The 15,384-nt window shown below is 51.2% G+C and overlaps 6 protein-coding genes across 6 annotated transcripts; 3 read left to right on the top strand and 3 right to left on the bottom strand.

Moving 5' to 3' along the window:
- Window positions 1-55: 55 nt before the first annotated feature.
- AtWU_02061 (M20 family metallopeptidase) lies at window positions 56-1,502 on the top strand (the record flags this gene model as incomplete). Its single annotated transcript, XM_035497175.1, has 4 exons — window positions 56-148; window positions 205-1,016; window positions 1,073-1,212; window positions 1,279-1,502. The coding sequence occupies 4 exons, from the start codon at window positions 56-58 to the stop codon at window positions 1,500-1,502; spliced, it is 1,269 nt and encodes a 422-aa protein (XP_035353068.1).
- Window positions 1,503-1,854: 352 nt separating this feature from the next.
- AtWU_02060 (putative MFS allantoate transporter) lies at window positions 1,855-3,821 on the bottom strand (the record flags this gene model as incomplete). The annotated part of the gene is made up of 9 exons (XM_035497174.1): window positions 1,855-2,043; window positions 2,120-2,354; window positions 2,423-2,488; window positions 2,555-2,655; window positions 2,709-2,972; window positions 3,025-3,283; window positions 3,331-3,390; window positions 3,452-3,610; window positions 3,667-3,821. 9 exons carry the CDS (start codon window positions 3,819-3,821, stop codon window positions 1,855-1,857), a joined length of 1,488 nt encoding a protein of 495 aa, XP_035353067.1.
- Window positions 3,822-4,819: 998 nt separating this feature from the next.
- Window positions 4,820-6,521, bottom strand: AtWU_02059 (putative 2-methylcitrate dehydratase; the record flags this gene model as incomplete). The annotated part of the gene is made up of 4 exons (XM_035497173.1): window positions 4,820-5,251; window positions 5,313-5,497; window positions 5,553-6,330; window positions 6,408-6,521. 4 exons carry the CDS (start codon window positions 6,519-6,521, stop codon window positions 4,820-4,822), a joined length of 1,509 nt encoding a protein of 502 aa, XP_035353066.1.
- Window positions 6,522-7,807: 1,286 nt separating this feature from the next.
- On the bottom strand, window positions 7,808-9,700 carry AtWU_02058 (DNA cytosine methyltransferase; the record flags this gene model as incomplete). Its single annotated transcript, XM_035497172.1, has 2 exons — window positions 7,808-8,240; window positions 8,292-9,700. 2 exons carry the CDS (start codon window positions 9,698-9,700, stop codon window positions 7,808-7,810), a joined length of 1,842 nt encoding a protein of 613 aa, XP_035353065.1.
- Window positions 9,701-11,160: 1,460 nt separating this feature from the next.
- Window positions 11,161-13,040, top strand: AtWU_02057 (amidophosphoribosyltransferase; the record flags this gene model as incomplete). The annotated part of the gene is made up of 3 exons (XM_035497171.1): window positions 11,161-11,245; window positions 11,326-12,466; window positions 12,521-13,040. The coding sequence occupies 3 exons, from the start codon at window positions 11,161-11,163 to the stop codon at window positions 13,038-13,040; spliced, it is 1,746 nt and encodes a 581-aa protein (XP_035353064.1).
- Window positions 13,041-13,542: 502 nt separating this feature from the next.
- Window positions 13,543-14,919, top strand: AtWU_02056 (endonuclease III domain-containing protein; the record flags this gene model as incomplete). The annotated part of the gene is made up of 1 exon (XM_035497170.1): window positions 13,543-14,919. One exon carries the CDS (start codon window positions 13,543-13,545, stop codon window positions 14,917-14,919), a length of 1,377 nt encoding a protein of 458 aa, XP_035353063.1.
- Between the last annotated feature and the right edge of the window lie 465 nt (window positions 14,920-15,384).

The raw sequence follows: 15,384 nt of genomic DNA, 5'->3' as shown, positions 1-15,384 counted from the left end.
ACCTGAGTAATACAATCAAACCCTACCTAGTACTTAGTACACACCAGCCACAACCATGCAGCTCGAAGCAACACAACAACGTTTTATCGCCAGTGTCGAAGAAGCCCTCCACAAACATGCCTCCGAGCTAGAAGACATCAACAGAAAGGCAAGCCCCAACACACCCACCCATACCTCACATACCTACTAACTAACCAACCCCAGATCTGGTCCACCCCGGAACTAGCCTACACAGAACACCAAGCCCACGACAACATCTGCACCCTCTTCGAAACCCTCCAACGTACCAACCCATCCTACCGCATCCAACGCTCCGCCTACGACCTCCCAACCGCCTTCGAAGTAACCTACACCCACGGCAGCACCGGCGGCCGCACCATCGTCTTCAACGCCGAATACGACGCCCTCCCCAACATCGGGCACGCCTGCGGCCACAACCTCATCGCAACGAGCTCCATCGCCGCCTTCATCGCCACCTGCGAAGCCCTCAAACACCAAGCCCCGAAGGACTCCAACTACACCATCCGCCTCCTCGGCACCCCCGCCGAAGAATCCGGCGGCGGGAAAGTCCGTCTCCTCGACAATGGAGCCTACAAGGACGTCGACGCCTGCCTAATGGTCCACCCTATCCCCATGGCCCCGGGCCATCCAGAGCTACTCAGCTTGGCCACAGTACTACCCGGTGGGTTCCTAGCGAATGATAAAGTCACCGTGACGTTCACGGGCAAGCCGGCGCATGCGGCCGCAGCGCCGTGGGAGGGCGTGAATGCCTTGGATGCGGTGGTCGCGGCGTATGTGAATATCTCGCTGTTGAGGCAGCAGATTCTGCCCACGCAGAGGATTCATGGTGTCGTGGCTAGTGGGGGCGATAGGCCGAATGTGATTCCTATGTCGGCATCAGTGGATTATTATATTCGCTCGCCGACGAAGAAGGGATTGAAGGCGTTGACGGAGAAGGTGGTCAAGTGTTTTGAGGCGGCGGCGTTGGCGACGGGGTGTGGGGTCGAGTTTGAATGGTGAGTTAGCCAGTTCCCACGGTTAATGCTTCTGAATGCTAATGTATGGTGGGTAGGGGTGTCTCGTACGACGACCTCAAAACCAATAATCCTATCTGCGAGAGCTACGTCTCTGTTATGCGCGCTATGGGTCACCATACGGTGATGAATAACGCCGGCCAGTCTGGTAAACTTACTGGCGCGTCTACTGATATGGGTACGTCAACCCACAACATCCACATCATAGTCCTAGATTCAGATTGATTAACGATGATACTTACAGGAAACGTCTCCTACGCCCTCCCCGGCTTCCACGGCCTCTTCACCATCCCCACAGATGGCGTCAATCATACTCCGGGTTTCACCAACGGTGCTGGTTCACCTGAGGCGCATAAGCGCTGTCTGGCCTGTGCGGCGGGGATGGCTGTTGTGGCGTGTCAGATTGTGACGGATGATGAGTTTGCGAGGAGGGTGAAGGAGGATTTTGAGGTCGAGGCGGAGGAGTAAATGATTCAGCTTTTATGATGGATTAGGGTTACTATGATGATTATTGCAAGAATATGAATATGTCATGACATGATTACTGGATTTTGAGTGCTTGTGTGGATACTGTGGTAGTAGCACATAGTGGCTGAGGTATACTAGATCCCCTTGATGTGTATTGAAGGCTGACTTCTCTAAGTAATGGATGATTTTATTACTGATCTGCGATCTCAGTCTCGATCCTACTAGTAACTCTGGGGCTTCTAACCTCGCTCAGTATTTATCGTTACAACTATCAATGCAGTAACTCCGTCCAGGTAACTCGACATTTACATCATATTCCATATACTAACCCCCCAACCTAGTATCTACCCCATCAATAAACATACCTAAACCCCGGATTCTTCAGATCCGTAACATCAGCCAACACCTCCCTCTCCTCCCCTTCTCCCATTCCCATCCCCAATCTATCCCTCCTCGCATTCTCCCACCTCAAGTACACCACAAACGCCACAAGATCCACAACCACGACGGCCAGACACACGAACACGGCTATAAAGCCACTCTACATATCCCAATCAACTCATGTTAGTTCATTTCACACGTAATATATATCTATATTTGGTGTGGGTCAAACGCACCTGATATCTCGGCGCCTGACTCTCAAAAAACAGCTGCGGGCCGATAATATTCCCCACGCAGTACATGATAAAGTATATGGCGCTGACGGTGGCTCGCTTGGTGATGCCGCCGATGTTGGCGCTGATCATGGCCATTGAGAGGGGTAAACTGACGGAGTAGAGGCTCATTAGGATGAGGCCGATGTAGCGGGAGGCGATGGCTTTGGTGCTGTTGACGAGGGCGGTTCCTAGGATGCTTTTCTCGTTTGTTAGTGGGGATGCAGGGCTGGGGTTGGGTGTGGTTTGATGGGGAGGGGGATGTACCTGACGCAGGTGAGGATGATGGAGGTTATGCAGCGGCTGTTGGCGAGTTTGGTCGAGGTGAAGCAGCTATAATTTCGTAGAATGTTAAATAAGGTTCATATTTAGGTGAGGGATAAAGGTGGTAGGGCATACGATATCAAGATGATAAGGAAGACGATAAATCCTCCAGGCATGCCTAGCAGTAGAGTATGTTCGGTGTCGTATCCGAAGCCCTTAAGGATAAGGCCTGAAAACTGTGTATCATCGGATTAGTCGCGCAATCTACTAACATATATGAAGAACTCACTGTCGTATAACCACCATTGGGAATATTGCAGCCCAGAACAAACACAGCCAGGAACCATGTCTTCGAGTCTGTAAACGCTTCCATAACCTGGCCCCATTCGATCTTATTGTTCTTGTACCCGGCTTTGTTTGCCTTCAGTCGTGCCAGCGCAATGACCCTCTCCTCGTCTGTTAGGAAGGAAGCATTTGTGGGTGAGTCGGGCAGGCGGAGAAGCATTACAAACCCCCAGAGGAAAGTGACAATGCCGAAGATGATAAACATCCACTATCAGAAGTCAGCTTTGCGAAAATATTCAGGGCATCTGTAAAGGTTCTACCTTCCATGATGCTAAGCTGTCCTGAATCTGCCAGATACCCACTGCAATGGCATTCCCAAGCACCAACGACAAACTATTTCCACAGAACCAGATACCGTGGCGCAGTGGTTGTTCAGACGTGCGATACCATAGAGATGTAAGTAGGCCGAAACCCGGGGTTACACTGGCTTCTGCACAGCCTAGGAAGAACCGGGCGACCATGAGTCCGGTGAAGTTCGTGGTAGCAGCATGACATGCGAGGACGACGGCCCAGCAGAGACTATAACGTTAAGCATGTGGTGTGGCATCAGGAAGAGGAAGACGTACTATGTGCACGCCAAGTACTTCCCCAAGGGAAACTTGACAAGCAGTAGTGATGCAGGATAGCTGGATACTCCTCATCAGAATTGATCATCAAGCTATACTGCTTCACGTAATGTCAACTCACCTAAACGCAAGATACCCAAAGTAGAAGATCGACGAAGTCCAACTATACTCCGTCCCATGCAGCTTCAGGTCCGTCAGAAGACCCATAATAGCAGAGTAATTCAACGTCTGCTTATCCACAAACGACATCATATACGCAACCAGCATGATGGGAAGAATCCTAAATCACCGTTAACCCTCCTCCACTCCCATAAACCACATCCAAAGCATACATACCGAAAATCAATCTTCCTCACAAGCCTCTTCTCCGCCTCAGCAGAGAACCGAGGCATCGATTCCAGCTCGATCACTCCATTATCAAAACTTGTCTTCACAGCTTCAAGATCACCATCAACACTCTGCTCCTTCTTTTCAGTCGTAAAGTCCGCCATACTGTTGAAAAAAGGACGACAGTATTCAGGCGAATACCAACACGCGCATATTCTTCCCTAAATACATCCCAACACCCACCCCAGATATCATCCAAACCCCCTCAGCATCCTAACAACCATATCTTGGCACGAAACTCAATATCATAACTGCAACACTCTCCGCCAACACGATCATTGGCTGTATCGGCAAGGCTGGCCCCGATCGACAACAGCCGATGCCGAGATAGAGTACCTTCCACTTTACCCCAGGTTTTTTTTCGCTCTTATCGAGCCTGCATTAGGCTAGCGGGTTGGATATCCGTGCGCTGCACTGATAGCAGGTTCGGGGTTGATGTGATTGGTGGTAGGGTGAGACACCCACTAACTGGTATTGTTGTTGCTCTAGGCAGTAGTGCTAGATATTAGGGCCTGTCTTATCGCCGATTCCCTATCGATGATGGCTTTGGTGGAAGATGATGGGGAAGTCATCTCCTAAGTTGTTAACGTTCTGAGTAGTGTACATGGATGGTATGCAAGATTACAAAGTACTCTCAATTTAGGATGTTGATGTAGAGAGCAAGTAGGTCTTGTATAACAACAGACTCGACTGTGGGCCAGACAATCTGGTTTCTGCTGCACTTAGATGAGTATACCCTGTAAGTATGATATCAGCTGTGTGTATGAGGGCATCGACTATGGCGGCTACTCTGCAAGATGATAACATGAGGAGGGTCGGCAACGTCTTGATCCTGGCTGATAAACATGGATCGTGTTGTTGGTGGGTTCGGCAGCATATTGCATAGCCGTCGGCAGCGAGTCCATCCACTAGCATCTACCCTAGCCCAGTCTCTGGTCATTTTAGTACCAATCTGCAGAATCCTGATTCTCTCGGTCCCACCATATCGTAACTCTAAGTATTCTATCACTGGCTAATTCTCGTTTATCTCATACACGATATCTTCAAAATCTCGCTTCAAATTATGGTATAATATCTCCATGTCGCATATACAATCATGACTCTACTGAGATGCCACAATCTGGTCCTTGACATACAGGTCGACGTACTGGTCGACATCATAGCCCTCGAGAGCGGCCCGGTCCCAGCCAATTTGGATCAGCTGGTCAATACGGGCCTGGTCAAAGTGCGCCTCCAGATGACGCTTGTACTTGGCCAGAATCTCCGGCTTGGCCTCCTCACGCCGCAGACGGTGGCCCAAGGGCGCCTCAACAACCACCTCATCAAGCACCGTTCCGTCGTTCAGAGTAACGGTGAGGGCGTTGGGGATGGTGCGCTTGGCAGGGTCGTGGTAATCCTTGGTGAACTGGGGGTCCTCGACACAGTAGATGCGCTTCCGCAGGTCATCCAGGAGCTGAGAGGTAGCGGCCTCCGATCCGTCGGCGTAGTCGTTGGCAGTCAACCGGTTGAAGGCCAACATGGTTGCGACCATGTACTGGCGAGCTGTCAGTATGCGGGGTACATGGCGAACAATGTTTGGATCCGAAATAACCTACCTGGACACAGTGATCACGATCGGCAAAGTTGTCCATCGGCTTGAACTGCTTGTCAATGATACGGATGCATGCCTCGTGGGTGCGGTTTCTGATCTCCTTGATGTCGGCGGCGGTCTTTCCAAGAGCCTTGAGCTTCACGTTGACGATCTGAGCGGCCTCAATCGCGGTCTGGGAGTGGAACTCGGCTATCAGTGCAACTGTTAGTATTTCCTCCATACTGATGTTCGATGCTAGACTTACCCGGGTAGGAGACCTTGAAAAGAACATTCTCCATGACGTAGCTACCGTAGGGGCGCTGGAACTGGAACTTGTTGCCCTTGAACAGGACATCGTAGAAACCCCAGATGGGGGCAGACAGGACGGTGTGCAGGCCACCCTCGCCCTTCTGCACCTTCAAGACGAGGTTGACGGCCCGCTGGCATGCGTCACCCGCAGCCCAGGACTTCCTCGACATGGTGTTGGGGGAGTGTCTGTAGGTACGGAGCGACTGTCCGTCCACGAACGCCTGGGTAATCGCGTCTGCGGTCTGCTTCTCGCTGAGACCGAGCATCTTTGCAACCACGGCAGTGGTGGCAACCTTGACCAGGACCACGTGGTCCAAGCCGACCTTGTTGAAGGAGTTCTCCAGCGCCAACACACCCTGGATCTCGTGGGCCTTGATCATGGCCTCCAGGACATCCTTGACCTGGAAGATCTTGCCGCCGGCGATGTTTCCGCCCGCACGGTTTGTGCGAGACACCCAGTCGGCGACAGCCAGAATACCACCCAGGTTGTCCGAGGGGTGACCCCACTCAGCAGCCAACCAGCAGTCGTTGTAGTCCAGCCAGCGGATCATAGCACCAATGTTGAAAGCGCCATTGACAGGGTCCAGCTGGTAGGGGGTTCCCGGAACACGAGTGCCATTGGGGACCACGGTGCCGTCCACCACCGGGCCCAGGAGCTTGGAGCATTCCTTGAACTTCAAAGCCTCCAGACCGCAACCCAGGGTGTCGAGGAACACCAAACGGGCGGTGTCATACTGCAAGTCAAGACATCTGCAATTAGTCCATCGCACACAGAAAAAGAGTCAAGCAAAATACGGGAGAACCATCGTACCGCCAAGTCCGAGTTCACATTGTAGTTGTGGATATAGTCGGCCATATCCTTGATCTCCGGGTCGTACGGCTTATCGCCGGGAACGACGGGGGCAGCAGATTGGAGGGGAGACATGGTGGAAAACCGAGAGACGCGAGAAAATGTTGAGGGTGTTCTGAGACTGGGACGAGCAACGGAGGAAAGAGAAGATGCAGGCCTGGAGACGGAGGAGATGCGGGAGGGCCAAGTGCGGGGAGACCTGTGGGTCAGCCGTCTCAACGCTGAACAAGAGGCAGACATGATGATGATTGATACCCAAGACGAATGCAATTAAGGGAGGAGGATGCAGCAATGCCGCCGGGTTGTGAAGGAAGAGAAGAAAAAGAAGAGGAAGGAAGGGCGGAAAGTACGGAGAAAATAGTAGACTTACGTTGCTGGGGGCAATCCAAGGGAAGAAGGGGAAAAGGAAAGGGACGGTGAGCTAAGATCACCCTGATCTCATACCGCCCCCGGCCTTGGACCGAGGCCATTCCTCTCTTCCTCCTACAATCAATCCGGGCGGTTATTGCCGGCTGTCCGGAGACACATGAAGCGGGGAGGGTTTCTCATCATTTTCTCTTACTACTTTGTTACTAGTCTTACTGATCGGAGAAGTCTATCGGCGCCTTTTCGCGTGGTCCCAATATTTAGAAAGTCAATGGCACTCAAAAACCAGTTTCAGTGCGACCGGTGCCTGACCCAGAGTTTTCTCCTCCTCAACACCTTCATCTCGATGAATTTCTACTAAACTACTAATAATGTTGGCTGAGCCCCTCCGTCTCAACCTCAGAATGCCCGGTCGAGAACTAGTGCTTTAGTATCATGCAGGAGGAGCCACCTTGCATGTCCTACGTTGACCGGATCCTGCATCTCCAACGCACAATTGAGATCATCTGGAAGCAAATTTATTTATTATCCGCATATCATGTTCCTCCTCTAACGTTTCTAAATATTCTTTCCCCCAAACTCGACCACTATCGTGGCGATGGCTGGCCCCCTTCTCTCCGCGGTTGGACGGCTTCATGCCTTCCCGCGGCTATCAAATAGAGGCAAAGGCATGTGGATCTCCTGGCGGATCATCCCCATCTTCCCCCCCTCAAGCTCTGACAGTCGGGACTCCACTCACTGAGGGTACCCGAATTCCACACCGAGGCCCGAAACACAACAAAAGCCCACCAATGCTGTCGAATTCACTGTGGGAAGGAATTGCATAAGATCCACGAATTCTTGCAATCATAATGAGAAGAGATCATTGAGGTTTTCCTAATTGAGAATATATTTCAATAAAATGCATGGACGGCATTTGACAAGAGCATCAGGGAACGAGGGAAGATCTGGAATCACACGTGATGCCCAAAAAGAGACACAATGATCAGCCAGAATCAGAATGGCCCTCGCCGCTCAGGATTAGCTTCCTCCTCATCCGTTCGCTGCAGCGAAGCTTTCACCGAACGGTATATGGCTTCTGCCAGCTTCGGCGGCACTGCATTGCCTATCTGTTTCCGCACCTCGCGAGCCCCGAAGCGGAATCGCATAGGGAAAGTCTGCAGGCACGCAAACTCTCTGTTGGTGAAGCCTCGTCTGCCCGATGGATGATAATTCTCGCCGCCGCCACAGGTTATCGTTCGTGCCTGTCTGTTGGCGTCGAAGGGTCGTCGGTGAGTCGCGCTACGTTGCAGCGCGCCCTCGACATCATGATCGGAGGCTCCCCGAGGAATTCGCGAAATGACCTGGTTAATCGTCACGTAGTCCCTGAGTCCGGAACCAGGAAGCCCATGCGTTGCTTCAGGAAAGGGCGGGAGTGTCTCCCCAGGACTATCAAGGCCATCAGATCAAGTAAACAAGAAAGACGCGATATCTACTTACCCAGATGCGATGATTACCAACCTCCTCCGTAGCTGTGGTACTCCGAAATCTGCACAATTGAGGATTGTCCACCGAACCGAGTAGCCAATTTCGATAAAATCCAGAACCACCCGATGGAAAGTTTCTCGATGCCGGTCATATAATCCGCTCGTCTCCTCCATTGTATGGACTCTCGGCTTTGCCTTCCGAACAAGCTCCGCGCAAGAAAAAATACATGCGGAGTTTGCATCGTCTGTAGCGCACTGTACAGTCTTAGCTGGTGAGAAGGTCTGGCATGGCGGAGACCCGTGCGTAACATCAACTTTAAGAAAATCATAGTTGTTCGTCAGAAAGGAAAAGACATCCGACTCTTCGCACTCGGCATCTCGGAAATTGAGACTATACGTATTCACCGCGTGTCTGGAATTATCAAATGCCCAGGTAGGGCGCAGACCAGCTTTGAGAGCACCGCAGGACACTCCGCCGGCGCCACAGAAGCCGTCTCCAAACGTGTACTGCCGACTGCTCTTGTTATCGGTACTTTGCTCAGTCAGATCAATCACGGGCCCCTCGAGATCAATTGCCTGCGGAGCATCACTCGCTCCAAAAGAACGGGTTGTTCCTCTCCACGCCTTGCGCAGACTGCTCGGATAGGTCCTATACCCTTCATCTGCTTCGTCAAATGAGAGATATTCCACAGATGCAGGGTCATCTGGCTTGTCACGGAAGTTCTCCTTTAGGCGGCAGAACAGGGCGTGGGGGCGCCGTTTCTTCAGGGGATCTTGCTCCACATGGCATGCATTCGTGAAGATGACACTTACAATGCGCTTGATTAAGGGCAAGCCAATGTTTCTAGTGTCATTTGCGATCCAAATGAGCTCGTTGGGCCACTTGGGGATATAAGTGCCCTTGTGACCGGTAGCGCGGACTAGGTGCCTCCCAGTGAAGAAGATCTCTTTTGACACAACGTGCTGGGATATGCTCTCTATCCGAATGAATCTTCCATCGAAAATTTCAAGGGCTTGCCCGGGCGTGTAGACGATGCCGTTTGCGCACCATTCTTTGAGAGGACGCTTGGCTGGTGCGACATCAATGAACTGCACGTCCTCATCAATATCTTGTCTTCGGGGGACGTTGTTCCAGTTTTGTAGTAATCTATTGAACGCAGCGTCGGTCAGGTAGTCTTGTTCATTGAACCCCTCTTCGGCGTCAGAGTCGAGCTCAATAATCTCGTTGAACTCAGTGGGGGAAGAGTCGTTCTCGGTTGCTGGGCCGGAGCGATATCCCGTTTGAATGTTCAATACCAGGTCAGGGTCGTTTTCAACAGTTACACTGCTGCGGTCTGAGTCTCCATCAATAGACATGGCGTCTGATGGCCAGTCATCGTCGCTCTCGCAAAGATGAGGTATGGCAAAAGAGAATGGAGCCATTTTGTATGACAGATAGATAACTAGGGGGAGTAGATAGATAGAGGGAGATCCTTGCAGATGGAAGAGTGATAGAGAAGCGAGAAGCTGATAGAGATAGCAGAAGATTGGCAAGAAGGGGAGATAGAGGTAAAGAAGAAAGATGCAGAGGAGAGAAAGTTGGAAGAGAAGAGAAGACATCTTTATATGCAATGGGATGGGCAGGAAAGGGCAGCTTGCAGGTAGAGTGAATAGGGATTAACACATGAGACAAGCCTGGATAGACGACATCGTGCAAAATAACACGCTTTGCACACATAGGGCAGATGAGATATACCCAATCAGGGGTTGGGGATGTGAATGGAGAGTCTGATTGGCTACGAGGGGGAGAATTGCTACAGTAGACATGATTAAGAAGTGGAGGAGGGTGTGAGCGTGTGAACATTAGGTAGTTGCATGGACTATATAGGGCTATGAACATGAAGCTATTCCGAGGTGTAGTCTAGAAGCACCTGACTGGTGAATGGGACATGAGGTAGATTATGGCTGCTTGCTAGTCTTGCATCACCTTGGCTACACAGCTCCCCCACACAGGTCTCACAAGCCTAGTTCAGTGAGATTGAGTGTGACTAGGCAGCAGCCACAGCAGTCTAGGCAGGTCAGCATTGTAACAGGAATGTTCCGAGTGAGAAGTAGTAAAATAATGGCAACAGCCTGTGCTAACACAGCTACTAGTACTAGTAGTTCTCTATATTCACTGTAAAGTATATAGATAACACTTACCTAATCGGCACACTCATCTCTGAGTGGTCGAGACCAGCAAAGCATGGATCAACCAATGGTAGGAACGGGCGGGGAGCTGAGTCAGGTCCGGCATCGGCATTACTGGAAAGCCGGGGCAATCTCCGGTTTGATGAAATTTTTCTTTGGTTTAGCGGCTACCCGCAAAAATTCTTCCCTTTTACTCGGTTGGCAGTGGAGAAGAACAGGAGAAATAAGATGCGAGATCCCTCTCTCCTCTCTTCCTCTCCTAAAAAAACTCCTTTAACCATGTTATTCGCTTCACTTATCCCTCCGTGGGCGTGACATTGGCCATTATCCGCCACCATTACTACCTCTGCATGAGTCTTGTTATGTCTCGATAGACGTTTCCGGCTCTATCCCATCTTTTTACACCCGTCCAATTCCGTTTTCTACCCCACCACACTGTGTGTGTGTGTTCCCCCCAAGTCTTTCTCTACCCGTTCTGGATGTGAGTATAGGATCGCTTTCCTTTATCTTCCCCTTTCTTGTTTAATCCTCGCCTTTTCTATGATGAATTTCGGTTTTTTTTATAGATGTTAGACTTCCTAAGCATCATTGCGGATATTTTCCGATCTGACTATACTTACATTGCCACTGAAATTTTGCCTTGCTGGTCATTTCTTTCGGGAAGCGCGTGCTAATTCTCAAGCTTCCAACTAGAACATCCTACCGTCGACATAATGTGTGGTATCATTGCTCTGATTCAGGCGAACCCCTCGTCGTCCGCTGCCATCGACCTTCATGAGGCACTGTACCTGCTTCAACGTGAGTTTTAGCCCCTCCAGACTGCGGGGACTATCCGCTGCTTGAGAAACACCCACTAATATTCGTCCGATCGTAATTAGACAGAGGTCAAGATGCAGCAGGAATTGCCACGTGCGCAACCGGCGGTCGCATTTATCAGTTGAAGTCGAACGGTATGGCCGCCAAGGTTTTCAACGATGGCGCCAGGGTAGCAGACCTGCCGGGTTCTATGGGAATTGGTCATCTGAGATATCCTACTGCCGGGAGCAGTGCCAACGCTGAGGCTCAGCCATTCTATGTGAACAGTCCATATGGTATCTGCCTGGCCCACAACGGCAACCTGATCAACGCTCCCGAGCTGAAGAGATATCTCGACCTCGAAGCCCACCGTCACATCAACACTGACAGCGACAGTGAGTTGATGCTGAACATCTGGGCTGACGAGCTGAGCGAGACGAAGAAGGCGCGTGTCAACACTGAAGACGTCTTCTCCAGTCTCAGCCGCATGTATGAGAGATGCCAGGGTGGCTGGGCTTGCACTGCTCTGCTCGCGGGCTTCGGTCTCCTGGGTTTCCGTGACTCCTATGGTATCCGTCCTCTCGTCATCGGTTCTCGGGCCTCCCTTGACGGTGAGGGCACCGACTACATGATGGCGTCCGAGTCGGTCGCCCTCCACCAGCTTGGATTCAGCAACATCCGCGACATCCAGCCTGGTGAGGCGGTCATCATTGAGAAGGGTTGTGAGCCTATCTTCCGTCAGGTCGCTCCCAAGAAGTCCTATGCTCCTGACATCTTCGAATACGTCTACTTTGCTCGTCCTGACTCCGTCATCGACGGTATCAGCGTGTACCGTAGCCGTCAGCGGATGGGTGATCGTCTCGCTGCCAGAATCCTCGATGTCCTCGGACCGGAAGTGGTCAAGGATATCGATGTCGTTATCCCCATCCCTGAGACCTCCACGACGTCTGCGGCGGCCGTTGCCCGGTATCTGGACAAGCCTTACTGCCAAGGTTTCGTCAAGAACCGCTACGTCTTCCGTACCTTCATCATGCCTGAGCAGAAGACCAGACAGAAGGGTGTCCGCCGCAAGTTGAATGCTATGCAGGCCGAGTTCAAGGACCGAAATGTCCTATTGGTTGATGATAGTATTGTGCGAGGCACGACCAGTCGGGAGATCGTCACTATGGCCCGGGAAGCCGGTGCTAAGAAGGTTTACTTCGCCAGTTGCGCTCCAGAGATCACGTAAGTGGTAACAGTCCCAATTTGTACATCTTCAGTTGCTTACCATCTTTACAGACACGCTCATATCTATGGTATTGATCTGGCATCGCCTACCGAGCTCGTCGCGCACAACCGCGACACCGAGTCTATCGCCAAGCACATTGGTGCTGACAGTGTCATCTACCAGACATTGGAGGACTTGAAGGGTGCCTGTGCTGAGATTGCTCAGGAGAATGGGTTGTCCGAACCACGCGACTTTGAAGTCGGTGTCTTCTGCGGTAACTACATCACCCCGGTTTCCGATGGCTACTTTGAGCACCTGGAGAAGCTCCGCGGCGAAGGTCGCAAGATCAAGGCGCTGGACCGTGCCAAGGAAGCTGTCACCCACGGCTTTGCCAGCGAGAAGGACTTCCGCATGGCAGCCAACGGTGTCAAGCTGGATGGCGCGGGCAACATCATCCCCGCTCAGGACCCCAGCGAGTCGGAGGTGCCCCAGGTCAGCGTGTGCACCACCCGCAAACACAAGGAAGAGGAGCACCCCAAGGTGAAGGATCGTATGGACATCAGCATCCATAACATTGCTGATCACGCATGATTATGACATTATGGCCTATCTAAACCATTTCATGGCATTTATGTGGTCTGGAGTCTTGGAGTTCGTAGACGGTGGACGATAGATAGGGAGGCCATTTGCTTTGTTATCAAAGACAGCGAAGGGCTGAGATACCCTGCGTTTAACGAATATATAGACCACCGATGAAAATTCTTGTGCAACCGGACATATGTTCATAGGATGACGTAGATGCAGGACGGCCCTGCAGGTTCCCCGATCATGTGACGACGATTGATCATCTCGCGTGGCCACCACCTCTAGACTCTTGCATAACTATTACGGTGATGACTTGAAACACGATTCAATTGGCGACTCCTGCGTCATGCAGCATCTTTTTGGCCTCGTCCTTCAGCCAGCGGTACGCACCGTGGTTTGAATCGAACTTGCGCGGTATCTCCAAGGTGCCGGTCGGCTTCTCTTTTTGCCTCTACCGTGTGAAGAGTACACTGTCGTCCATCCACTATATGTCATTGATTGAGTAGTTATGGCTCGTATGACACGATCCGCCACTGCGCGGGAGACAGCGCTGCTTGCTGCTCAGATGCAGCAAGCAGAGGCCCAGCCATCCAAAAGAGCCACCACCGCTACATCTGGCGGTCGACCCATGAAGCGCAACGGAATAGTGGGCGAACCTGCCCACAAAAGGCTAAAGACAAACGGCAGAACTACAAGAAATAATGATACTCAAGAACTCCCTCACAACCTAGGTTCGGCTACTCTGCTATCCGAGCTGCAAGACAAGACCGCTCCAATCAAGCTAGACAACCGCGACACCTCTATAAAGAAAGAAGAGATAGATGCACTTTCCAATGCACTGCAGAGCACTGTTGACAAGGCCACAAAAGTGGCCTCGGAACCTAGAGAAAAACAGAAGAGATCCAAAAAGACTAATACATATGGCCTCACACCTGGAATTAGCCCATTCCCAGATTGGGCGCATCCCACCCCTGATGAATGTGAAGAAGTCAATCGACTGCTCTCGACTGTACATGGAGAGATTATTGCGCCTACCACTATCCCCGAGCCATCTCTCACTGTTACCGGCTGTGGCGAGGTTCCATCAGTCCTCGATGCTCTCATCCGCACTTTGCTCAGTGGAGCAACAACAGGCAATAACTCCGCAATGGCCTTTAATGGTCTTGTCCAGAGGTTTGGTATTCTGAAAGAGGGTGTTGGTAAAGGAAGTGTGGATTGGGATGCTGTCCGTCGGGCGCCACTCAAAGATGTCTTTGAAGCCATCAAGCGTGGCGGCTTAGCAGACGTCAAAAGCAAGAAGATCAAGGCTATACTAGACATGGTCTACGAAGAGAATCAGCAGCGCAGAGACATGCTGCTGAAAGGTTCTCAGGACGCACCACAGGATCTGCTTACGAAGTCCGAAGGTGGCAAGCAGTATGAAATTGCATGCGCTGACCAGAACTTCCTATCACTGAACCATCTTCACAGCCTTGCTACAGAGGACGCCATGGTGGAGTTGGTCAAATACCCCGGGATTGGTCCGAAGACTGCTGCTTGTGTCTTACTGTTTTGTTTGCAACGCCCTTGCTTTGCGGTTGATACGCACATCTTCCGTATCTGCAAATGGCTGGGCTGGGTGCCTCCGGACAAAGCCACAGAGATTACGGCGTTCAGCCATCTCGAAGTACGCATCCCTGATCATCTGAAGTATTCCCTTCATCAGCTCCTCATTCGTCATGGTAAGTCTTGCCCACGATGTCGGGCGATTACTGGGCAGTCATCTGCCGGATGGGAGGAGGGTTGTGTGATTGACCATTTGGTGAAACGTACTGGAAAGAGGAAGGGAGGAAGCACGGAATCAACGGAGGATGTCAAACCAAATGGACGGAAACGCCGTGGTTGAGCAGAGATGCTAGCCTCAGCACTATGTGTGGGATTCGTACGGAGTAGTTTGCTGTTTATGGGCGAGTTGGTGTTGTCACTGCTTGTATAAAGTAGAGCTAGAATCCTTTTAGAAGATAGTACTAAAATCCAACCCTTTCATGGCGACGATGAATTCCAGAAGTATCAGTAGCAGTAGGACAAGCACTATATATATCCGATGAAGATCTACGTCTGGCAGTTCAACCGACTTTCTGAGACACCGCTTGAGACGAATTTATAAGGTAAAATAATTAAGCCCCGAATGACTATGAAGCCCTAAGAACATATAAATGAATTGTTTTTTCTAATAGTTTTCTATCTTTATATGTGTCCATGACCTCTCATCAATTATTCACTACAAAAAGCTGGATGGAACCCGCCCCCTTGGCACGTGCACCCGCATATCGGAGCAGTGGATAATCGATCGAACCACCTCCGGACAGTC

The sequence above is a fragment of the Aspergillus tubingensis genome, assembly GCF_013340325.1.
Source record: "Aspergillus tubingensis WU-2223L DNA, scaffold_3, whole genome shotgun sequence".
NCBI classification, from domain to species: domain Eukaryota; kingdom Fungi; phylum Ascomycota; class Eurotiomycetes; order Eurotiales; family Aspergillaceae; genus Aspergillus; species Aspergillus tubingensis.
The sequence above is the reverse complement of the archived record's forward strand: the minus strand, read 5'-3'. Positions and strand labels throughout refer to the sequence as shown.